The 11844-nt window shown below is 34.5% G+C and overlaps 1 protein-coding gene across 1 annotated transcript in view; it reads left to right on the forward strand.

The window, feature by feature from the left end:
* Window positions 1-11844, forward strand: part of FSD1L (fibronectin type III and SPRY domain containing 1 like) — a 38728-nt gene that overhangs the window by 16030 nt on the left and 10854 nt on the right. Inside the window, exons 5-11 of the mRNA XM_015820430.1 lie at window positions 137-159; window positions 2974-3095; window positions 4447-4656; window positions 5032-5130; window positions 6717-6846; window positions 8275-8307; window positions 11247-11347. Coding sequence (XP_015675916.1) covers window positions 137-159; window positions 2974-3095; window positions 4447-4656; window positions 5032-5130; window positions 6717-6846; window positions 8275-8307; window positions 11247-11347 — 718 coding nt within the window. The remainder of the gene's footprint in view (window positions 1-136; window positions 160-2973; window positions 3096-4446; window positions 4657-5031; window positions 5131-6716; window positions 6847-8274; window positions 8308-11246; window positions 11348-11844) is intronic.

Genomic DNA, 11844 nt, shown 5'->3' on the forward strand with positions numbered 1-11844 from the left:
GATGCACAACCTTCAATTATAACCTTCCGATTGACCTTGTGAATCATTCACTAACTCTTTCTTGCATGTTACTGCAGATGAAACTTGCATGAAACCATTAACTACCTTCTCTCTCTTCTTCCTGATGCACCTCAAGGCTGCCAGACAGATCAAGGATAGGTACAGTACAAACTCATTTGATTCTGTTTGTAATTATTCTTAATTAGAGTTGAGAATTTTAGAATCAGGTCATTTTTCTGATGTGATTTGTGCAACCAAAAGATTATGCTTTGCATGTTGACAAGATGCATTGCTCTGTTTGGCCTTATGTTTCCCTATGCCTGTGATGTGTGTTAACTTTCACTTGTAAAAAGAACCATTGAAACAGAAATGTGATTAGGATAATAATCATTTTTTCCTATGTTAGTCTGTTATCTCAGGATAAATTTAAAATTTAGTTGGAGGTTCTGATAGATGATTTCAAGGTGTTTGTTTCCATGAAGCTAGATATAAATATTGTAATTTGTTAGGGTTCTTCGGTGTGACCTGGAAAGCTGAAATTTGATATGGAACATATTTCAAAATAATCAGATTGCTAGAAAAGATTTCAGGTAGTGTTTTTCTACATCTGCTCTTTATATTTTACTTCCTATAGGTGAGGAGATTATTTTTTTATATATACAATATTTGGAATTTTAAATCAATTCAGGTTATGGAACACTGAACAGTGTCCATATCTACTACACAAATCAAGACAGGTTTATTTCTTAATAAGTGAGCATAGAGCAAATTAAACGGCTCATAAAATGGGTGTTGGTTTGTGTTATGTTTAGATAACAAGAATCTGGATAACTAGAAGTACCATCTTCCAATTATTTTTTATACTTGTGTTTTTAAACTTTGCCCACATATAGCTTTCTTTTTAAAATATCTTATGGGACATCCTTAATAAAAGGAACAAGACTTTAAAATTAAGAATATTACACCCTAAAAGGAAATGTAACAAACCTAAAGAAACATAAAATAAATATCTGTTAAGTGCCTAGTCTATCAACCTAGGGTTTCTAAGTCCAATTGAAACCAATTATGAAGATGCTTGCCCTTGCAATAAATGTCCCTTTTGAGACATATTTGCATATTTGTGTGTAGACCTGTGTATGAATATATATTAATGATATATACAGTTGCATAGCATTTCTGCAGTCCTAATTAAAACACTTGCGTTCTTTTTCATGTGTCTATACACAAGCCTTAGAAAAGAAGTTTTAAGGAGTTAGGTTATTAAAGTGATTCTGGAAACAGTGGCATTCTTTTTTCAATTATGTGCAGAATAGTACACAATTGCTGTAATTGTGCAAGTTCCAAATAATTTTTTTTCTATCCAGAAAAAGTTGTTCTAGCTTTTAATTCATCTGTAATCAAAGTATAGTATAATAATTTGACCTTTCTTTATACCTTTTGGGTACCTGTTTCAGTACTCATCATACTTTCCTGTTCTATATTTTTAAACCTGTGACCTAATTTTCTAAAATAGATTTAGCATGCCCTGAATAAGACTTAAGTAGGAACTGAGGTCTCACTCTGTAATTTCCCAGCCATGTAATATATCCAAAATAGATTCTACAAACCTAATGTCATTTTGATATTTCACAGTGCCTGTATTACACTCACTGTAGTGTTTGTTAATTATTTTGATCTACTGTGGGGTTTGGGTAATAATAACTCATTGGAGCCTGCAAAGCTCTCACCCAGAGTGAGATACGATGATTTTAATATTTTTATTTTGATTGGTTCCTCAGTCCCTTGCATTACATCCTAAACTCTTCCAGATAGTTTCTCATCCTCCTAAGTATGTTAAGGACTGGCATTAAACATCCCCTTCCACTGACGGGCATTGGAAATTAACTTTGTGTGAATGGAACCATGCCCATAGATTTTAACTGACTTTTTGCTTAGTACATTTATAAAGACAAGGGAGAAATAAATTTTTGTTATAAAAGCACTTGATCCTTAATATACAATACAGATATTGTAGTTATAAGTACTATATTTAAGTCACTGCAAATTATAAATAAATAATTTCGAATAAAAATGTTTTCACTATAAGCTTTACGCTTTTCCCAGGTGACTAAATCACTTTTGCTACCTAGACAGTTTGTTTATAATATATTAGGCAGTTTGTAGATTATTTATTAAACAAACTTATATAGCTATCTAACTCAAACATAGGTGACTCAGGACTGTTTAGAACAGACATGTCAAACTCGCGACGTCATGGAACTTTTTCCCCATTGCCGCCAATGGAATGGGCGCGGTTTTGTCATGACATGTCTGGCCCATGGGCCAGCAGTTTGACACCCCTGGTTTAGAAGATTTAAAAAAGATTTAAAAGATCCACCATATAATAAAACCATTAACACATACACACACCAGCCCCCATGGCAGCAACAATACAATTAAATCAGCCATTTGATCAGCTCCATTTCCATTTGTGATCTCCAGGCCCACTGACAAATTTACATTATTAGGGTCCTTCAGCAGAGTGGGGGGTCAACTGTACCTCGGAGGGAATAATGTTCCATAAAGAATCCTTAAATAGGATGTGCAATTAGTATTGAAAAACCTGATTTTTATACTGTCAGTGAATCATTTATGAAACAATTGCTCTTATGCTCATGATGCCAGTTACTTAGTATACAGTATATGGAAAAGCACATTATTTATCAATTAAGTTTTATTTATTACTTGCACTAGGTACAGGATTGCTAAAAGTTATCTGACTACCAAAAATATTCTACTAACTTGTAATAGTCTCTTGTCTGCCTTTAAAACTGTTCAGTAAGAGTGACTCAGAGAATGTGCTACTACTTGTAGTTTAGCACGCTTCTAGATTTCAGTGTGTTGACTAAAATACTTTCCAAGTAGTTTGCATCTTATAGAACATTAAGTATTATCAGAAGTTTAAAAGCCTGTCTTTTTAATTCCTAACTTTAGAGTCACAATGGCTCCAGCATTCCGTTTGTCTTTGAAACCTAAAGTGAGTGACAATATGACACACTTGATGGTGGATTTTTCTCAGGAGAGACGAATGCTTCAGGCACTAAAGTTCTTGCCAGGTAAAAAACAGAATGTGATTTTCAGGAATGAGTTACATATAAAACTCTTCTTCCTCTGTAAATAAATATAATAAAGTGTTTCCTTTTTCCATAGTTCGTTTTGGAATATATCTTTGAAGTGAGGGCAGTAGGGAAGTAAAGAGGTTCATAACTGTATATTGCAGTGTAGGTTGTGTTTTGTAGTTTTTAAAATGCCTATTGATATAGTACCAGAGTTTATCTACACTAGTTAGCAAAGACTAAATGGCAGTGGGAATTAAACAGTCTATGATGCATTCTAGGAGATGGAAGTATTACCAAATAGATACATGAAAAATCACAACTTTATCTATTAACCTATGGTATCTAATTCCAATTGCTAATCTTCAGTAAGCTTTGCTTTTAGTTTTGCATAGTCAGTTTACCAAATAGCATTTTTGTGGCATCTGTATGTTCACAAAAAAGTTGGTTGAAAATTATAAGGATATTAAACCTGATACTATATTGTGGATGAATCTTTTAGCCTGGTAGTATAAAGCACCTAAATATTTAGGCAATTCTAAGCATTCAGATAACTGTAATTTTAATTCAGCGCTATGAACAGTGGAATGTAAATGAATTGAGGCACAGGTGACTGCAATTTTGAAAGTTATATTGAATGACTCACTGGAATTTCAGTCCAGAATTGTCCAAAGGTTACTGGCGTGTACATTTAATTGCCATTAATTGCTGCTGCTTCTCATATTTCTTTCCACTCTATCATACTCACACAAATAATGCCAGACTTCTTTTTTCTATTTGTGACATAAAAGTACAAAACTTCAACCACTATTAATGGGTGCCTATTTTACTGGAAGCATTCACGGTATTCACTTTGCTTGGAAGATCCTTCATCTTTCTCAAGCAATCAGAGATGATGTTTGGCACTGGTGTTCAAAAACATCTATAGTTGAGAATCTTCAAGGATTGGGTCTTATTTCTCCAACAAAATGGAGTGCGAGAAGCATTTGAATCAAATTGAGGTTTCTTTTGGATTCAAGTGAGAAGTGAGCATTGCAGACTGAGGAATGGTTCATATTCAAATTTGCTGTGTAAACATCAGTGGTTTATGGCTGGGTTCACCCCCATGATTTATAAACCAAACCATAAACCATGATTTATCGTCTGTGGTTCACTAAACATAATAAGCTAAAAGTAGAAAATCTACCTTGTAGCTTAGTTTCATGTTTGAAGCCAGTCATTTTGTCTAAATATATTTCAGTAGCTCTGTTAATGATCAAGTCTATATTCCTCTACCTGGATTTTCCTAAAGCATAGTTTAGAGGTAGAACTCTACTTTATCAATGTTTTCTTTGCTTATATTGTTTAACAGTTCCCAGAGCTCCAGAGATTATTTTAACAGACTGTCTGGTAGCTGATAACGCCGTAACAGTAGCATGGCAAATGGCCGAAGAAGACAACAAAATCGATCACTATATACTTGAATTTAGAAAAACCAATTTTGATGGTCTTCCTCGCATAAAAGATGAGAGATGTTGGGAATCTATAGACTACATTAAGGGCACTGAATATACATTATCAGGTAACTATCTTTTTGTTTCCTCTTCAGATTATCTTGAGTTTTGCTAGTCCTGAACTTATGACCACAACTGAGCCCAAAGTTTCTGTTGCTAAGTGAGACGTTTGTTAAGTGAATTTTGCCCCGTTTCACCACCTTTTTTGCTACAGTTGTTAAGTGAAATTACTGCAGTTGTTAAGTTAGTAATACAATTGTTAAGTGAACCTGGCTTCCCCATTGACTTTGTTTGTCAGAAAGCCTCAAACGGTGGAATACTTCCACCGTTATAAATGTGAGTCAGTTGCCAAGCATCAGAATTTTGATCTTTCTTATGCCGCTAACTCTTTTTTATCATAAAATCTTTGTGTGTCTGAAGGTTTTTTCTACTTCTTCTTCCAGGACTAAGATTTGATTCAAAATACATGAACTTTCGTGTCCGAGCTTGCAACAAGGCTGTGGCTGGGGATTATTCGGATCCTGTGACTTTAGAGACAAAAGGTAAAATTGACCCCCTAAAATTAGCTTCATGTATTGTCTCAAATATTGGTCAGATATGAGCTTGACTATAAAAGAACTATCTTTGGCAGTACCTATGTCTCCATTTGATGTAACCTAGCATTTGAGTTACAGCCTTGATGCTGGACAGTATGCTTCATCAGAATTTGCAGATTCCATATACGTGAAAAGATCTACAAATAGGAGCAATTCTGCCTTAACTAGCTTTGACGTTTAAGTTTAAGAAAAGCTTGTAAATCTGGAGAAACTGAAAATACTAAGAATGTCATTTGAACCCTTTTGCTAATATCAGTTTTAATATAAGGTATTATCAGTTAACTATATATAAGAGCCGTGGTGGCGCAGAGTCTCACCTGCTTAAGATTGACTCAGCCTTCCATCCTTTGAAGGTCGGTAAAATGAGGACCCAGATTGTTGGGGGTCATATGCCGACTCTGTAAACCACTTAGAGAGGGCTGTAAAGCACTATGAAGCAGTTTATAATCTAAGTGCTATTGCTATTGATACATGTTCTTTGTATAAGAAAAAATATGTGAAGCTTTTAATAGCAATTATCATTGCCACAGCATGTGCAAAAATGTTCCGAATATTATTTCTGGGATTGAAAGCCCAGGATTATTTAAGGATAACTGATCTTAAGTGTTGCTTTAAAAAGAATTTGGCTGGGGTGTGTGCATTGTGTCTATACACACATATGGTAGAATTCATTGCAGTAAGATTAGAACTGCTAAAGTGCTTTAGAGTGCTGTTTTTCAGCTTTACATCTACTAACTTTGAACCATTTATGGAAGATGAATTAATAATATTTTATTTATGTTACTTTTAATGGAGTGAATCATCACTTAGAATAATCTTCAAATTTAGCATTATGCAAATGTCTTGTTTTTCTAGAGTTTCTTTTCTAGAGAATGTTCAAAGTTTTACATTAAAATAAGAAATACCTATATAATGCACTCTAATGTAATACAATATTATATTACATAATTTCTAATAAGACAAGTACAACAAAGTAGCCTAAGGTATGCCATTTAAGTGATAAAAATAAACTTTAAAGTTCCATAGAGCATATTCCATGAGGAATGTGATTCAGTTCTGACTTCTAGGCTATTTTAACATTTCTGGCCTCTGGGAATATTAGCAATCATTTCATGGGCACTGTAATTTTGTTGCAGTAAAAATTGGAAATATGTTTCTGAGTGTTATCATTTAAATACTAAGCTTTCTCCATTTAATACATTTATTTAACCACTGAAAGATCAAACGATAATAATCTAGTGCTCTGTCAATTAGATTAGCATGTTTTCTGCCCTTATATCAGTTAACATTGAAAAGGCATACACTGTTTTTATTTATTTTTTATTTATAACTATTTTTTATTTATGACTGTTACCAGAACTCCCTTAATATCAAATTGTCAAGGTTGTCTTCTATTGTGTATATATCTTTGTGGATGTGTGCGGATATAAATAATCTAAAGGGCTATTAATTTTCAGGAGAAAAAACAATGACACAGAGAAGGGAGTTTGCATTAAATAAAGATAGTAAATTCTGTTTTAATATTTGTTTAGCTCTTATATTCAATCTTGATGGTTCATCATCTCATCTTAACTTAAAAGTTGAAGATACCTATGTTGAGTGGGACTCTACTGGAGGGAAAAGCCAAGAAGGCAAAACAAAAGGAAAAGAAAATAAAGGCAGGTGAGAAGACAGAACCATTCTAAGTAATGTTTTAAAGGCGAAGTTGGATATGCGTAAGGGATTAAAATATATATTTATTACCTTCAGTTTTAGAAACTCTTGCTATTGATTCTTATTGTTCATATTACTAACAATATGAGATATTCTTGAAATGTCCCATCTTTGGGAAAAAAATGAGAATTCTCATTTTCTGCAAAAAGTGATAATGCAATAACATTACGAGATAATACATTTCACATTTTCTGCTTAGGTGTATGGTCATAAATCTTACTGTGCTAAATATAATGGACTATATTACTTACATATTTGGGTTCAATAATTTATTGCATTTTGTGTCTACTCGTGAATTTTACATGTAAAATGATGCTTTATTGGAAACAAATTTCTGCATAAACTAAAAATATGAAAAATAATGTGAAGGTTATGAAAGTTATGTCACAATTATGGGGAAATTTTCTTATGGGAAATCTTAATTATAAACTGAAGGAGAAGTTTTTCTTACCAAAGAAATAACACATGTGGAACTTCGGGGGTTTTCTAAGATCACCCTTATTAAAACCATGTTATTTTGTACCTTTTTGTAACCAAGTTTTAAAAAAACATAAAAAACATAAAAATGGAGCCTAAAGTGTTAGAATTAATTCAAACCAAAGATACTTGAATAATTTTTTAAATGACACTCAGCAAACAGCACAAACACCCCTTACAGATATATGAGGCATATATTATCCTTCATCAAAGGAATGGCACTGCCTTTGATATCATCAGAAATCTTAGTGCTCATCACGTCAATGATGTTTTATAGTTTTTAAATAATAATTATTTGTGTATTATTGTTTTTTGACCTTGTATGCTGTGCAGAGTCATTTTTTGTGAGTATGGTTCTTGCCGATGGAACCATAAGATTTGGGGTTTTGTCAATACTTTAAATTGGTCATAGTAAATCATAACGCAGGTCATTAAAAGAATTATGGTTTCATTGGTGTCACTTAGCTACACATGTAATACACTTAAAGCTGTGTCCTACCCTAGCCAGACATGATGCGTTGCTGTGGGAAAATTGGGAAAATAATTCAGCCATGAAGCAGCAAAAACTCTGCATAATAACTATATCAGCCATACTAAGAACAATAACCTCTTCTTTAACTGAGATATTGGTTTATATGGAGAGCTAACCGCATATTCTGGATATAATTTGCCATATTGTCTAGCAGACTGTCTATGGGTAAGTATACAAACTGTAGTGAGCACCAATTCTGGATTAATGTGTCGTGACAGTGTTACATATCATACAAGCAGATGACTTTTTACAATAATCCTCCTCCCATAGTAGCAATTTAGAAATTGTTTTTTTTAAACTACTGCTTTTTAAGTATAAAACTTTGTATAGCAGAAAATAGCCTTTAACAAACTATTTTTATCTGACAGTGGCCAGATTACCCTTCTGAAGAACAGTACAAGGTGATATTGTGCCTCCTTTTAGCCATAGGGTCTAGCCTCCAGCTTTACTCTTCATTTTTTCCCCCCTTTCAATTCTGTCTCTCTATAGGCTTGGCATGAATCCCACAGCCTTTACCAGTAAACAAGCCACTGTACTCCAATAGAATCTTCAGTGTGCTTTAATTTGTCACCTTTTGCATCTCCCCTCTAATTTCCTTTGTGCAAAGCATCCAAAGCACTATGTTGCTTCTAATAATTTGCAAAGGAGGGGTAATTAAATTTAAATGAAGAAAATCTGAAATAGGAACCTGCCTAGCTTGTTTTGAATTTATTTCATTAATGAATAACCACATCCTGCTAAAAATAGGCATAGAAGCACTTTCTCTTTAAAAATCTTTCCTACATACAGTATGTACGCTCTCTCACACATTCATTCATTCATACACACGTGTACACACATTTGGAGGGGAAGGGGGGCTGCTTACTATGTTAAAAAAGGAGTTGACATCAATACGGACCCCCTCTTTCCAAAAATTTCAATCAGCTGATGAAATGAATGGATAAACATAAGAGCACTGTGTTAGCAGTTTTGGATCAATCATGTTTAGAGGAGGTTGATCGGTGAAATTCTGTGTTGGCTCTGTGTCTGCTACAGTATGAATTAAAATATTGGTTTCTTCTGCCCTCTATAGACAGACTAGGTAGAATTCTACATGAAAAGAATAAAGCAGACTTTCTTAATCAGATAAGTTTTTATAATTACCCTGCATGCCTTTTCATACAGAGAGAGCGTTCTAGTTAAAACACTTTTTTTTTGTTTGAATAAACAAAATACCCTGGAAATGAAACAGCTCAACTACAGTGGCTTATCAGATCAGTTGATTATATTCATCATGGTACTGTCCTAATACAATCACCTAATTTGGCTTGTATTTATTCATATATTGATTGATGGTTTCAAGTATGACGAATATTTAAAATTATAAATGCTGTTGAAAATACTAGTAAAGGCTGTCAATATAAAAATATTTTTGGGTGAAGGGAACTTGGAGCACATCGGAAAAATAGCATGTAACATTTTTTTGGGGGGGGGGGAGTATTAATTTTAGACTATGTTTGTTTTATACCAAACATGGCCGTGCTTTAGTAAAGTAAACTTGCTATTTTTCTGCATAACCTGACAGCAAATCTAAGATTGCTCTTATGGTAGTAATTAGAATAGACTTTGCAGTAATGACTGACTTGGAATATGAAAAGAGATGTGTGTATTAATCCTTTTGCTTGAATAAATGCTTTAATTTCTTGGCTTTGCTGTCTTTCATGCTTCACTTCTTTCTTTCTTTTTTCTTTTGGTAAGTAGTTTTCTGAAATGTTTACTTGGTGAAACAATTTTTCAGTGATATATGGTTAATGTTTTCAGCATCCACAGTAAGGTTTTATTTTGGAAAAATAATTTCTGCTTTATGGTCTACAGAAGGGATGGGCAACTCTAGAGCTCCCTCCAACTGTCCTTCTGAATTTCAATTTTTTGCCAATTTGAGGCAGGAAACACATCAAAAGTGTAATGTAAGCCTCAAAAGAGCATTTTTTATTTTTTAAAAAATAAATTTCCAACCCTCCCCAAAGAAACCTAATGGGAAAAATAAACTTCCAAGTATATAAACAATGTGGCCCTAATCACTTTGCATCATTATCATTTCACCAAAAATGGACCTATACTCCCTAAGAAGTAATTAAGTATGATATTTGATCATCAATATGTTGTCCATAGTGGTTTATTATATTACAGATTAAATTATAGTAAGTAAATTAGTCTAATTTAGTACATCTCCGGTATTTATATAATCCATTCATAAGGATAAGATGTGCTGACTACAGGTAGTCCTTGCTTACAATATAATTGTAAACTGCGATGTCACATGACTGCATTGCTTAGCAACAACAATTCCCATTGCTTGTTGATTTGGGGCTGTTAAGCCGGGATGTCCAATCAGCGTCCTGTCTCCTTCCAACAAAGTGAAGGGGAAGTCCTGGATGGCTTGCAAGAAGGCTGGTTCATTGGTGACTAGGTGGCTACTGCAACATGGCATGAATGTGGCCAGGCTGGGGGTGGCTGTTGCCAGCGTGAGAGGGTGTTCATCTGGCCACTACAGCACAGTACAAATATGCCCAGGGTATGGGTGAAAGAGTGCTTGTGGACTCCAATCTCACACTCCATAGCTCAGGTCCTTAGGAGAAAAAAGCAGAGGGATTAGGATTGAATGACTTACAGGAGTGACTTGCAACCTTCCCTGCTGGTTTCTCTATATATTTCACTAGTGGGAAGCCTGCAGGGAAGATTGCAAATGGCAGTCCTGTGGCTGTGGAATGCTGCAACTGTCATACATTCAAGCTGGTTGCCAAGGACCAAGATGGTGGTCACGTGATAGCTAGAACTTTGAGATCTGGTCACAACTGCCACTTGTTCAGCGCCATTGTACGTTCAAACAGTTGCTGAACAAGTGATCATTAACTGAGGACTACCTGTATTATCAGTGCAATGCTTTAAAGCTGGGAGATACCCTAAGGGAGAAAGGGTGATGCAATACTGAAATTGGGCGTTTTTTTTTAATTTTAAGATGCTAACATTTAAAGTATTAATATGGCCAAATTGGACATCTTCATAAGCAGACTTTTTTTTGGTGTTGTTATAGAATAACCACCTAATAATTTGTCGGTAACTTTTCTGTGGTTGCAATATGCTTTATGTTCCACTATCCTATTATCTGCATGCCTTTTTGTTTTGAATATATAGAAATGTAAAGCATGCCTGCTTATACAATCTTTTGTCTTAAATGTTTCTGCCAAATTTATTTCTTTTTTCAAAGCGTTCAAACTAATTTGGTGCCTTAACTCATTTGTAGTCATTTTTATTTATATACTGTCACAGTCAATACAAATTAATTTCTTGCATCTTACAGAAGTGGCACTCCATCTCCAAAGCGGTCATCGGTTAGCTCACGCTCACCTTTGATAAGGGGCAGCCGAGATAGATTTACTGGAGAATCATATACAGTCTTGGGTAAGGTCTTTTATAAAAATTTTAAATTATAAATATTATAGAGTGATGTATTCCTTGATTTTTTTTAAAGCTTTCTTATCCCAGTTAGGAACCCAAAAAAGTTCCAAGAGCTACTTATAAACTTCGCAAATTAGATTATTACCATCTAAGAAGCATTGGTCCTCAATGGAACCGCATCTACATGGAGGAAAGTTTGTAGTGGGGTGCCCCAGGGCTCTGTTCTGGGCCCAGTGCTCTTCAACATCTTCATCAACGATCTGGACGAGGGGATAGATGGGGAACTCATCAAATTTGCAGATGGCAGGAATAGCCAACACTCCAGAAGACAGGCTTAGGATACAGGAGGACCTGGACAGACTTGAACACTGGGCGCTATCTAACAAAATGAAATTCAATGGTGAAAAAAGTAAGGTTCTACATTTAGGCAAGAAAAACCAAATGTACAGGTATAGTATAGGGGGTACCTTGCTCAATAGTAGTAACTGTGAGAGGGATCT

This window comes from Protobothrops mucrosquamatus, unplaced genomic scaffold (assembly GCF_001527695.2).
Source record: "Protobothrops mucrosquamatus isolate PMUCROS unplaced genomic scaffold, P.Mucros_1.0 scaffold1129, whole genome shotgun sequence".
Classification (NCBI taxonomy): Eukaryota; Metazoa; Chordata; class Lepidosauria; order Squamata; family Viperidae; genus Protobothrops; species Protobothrops mucrosquamatus.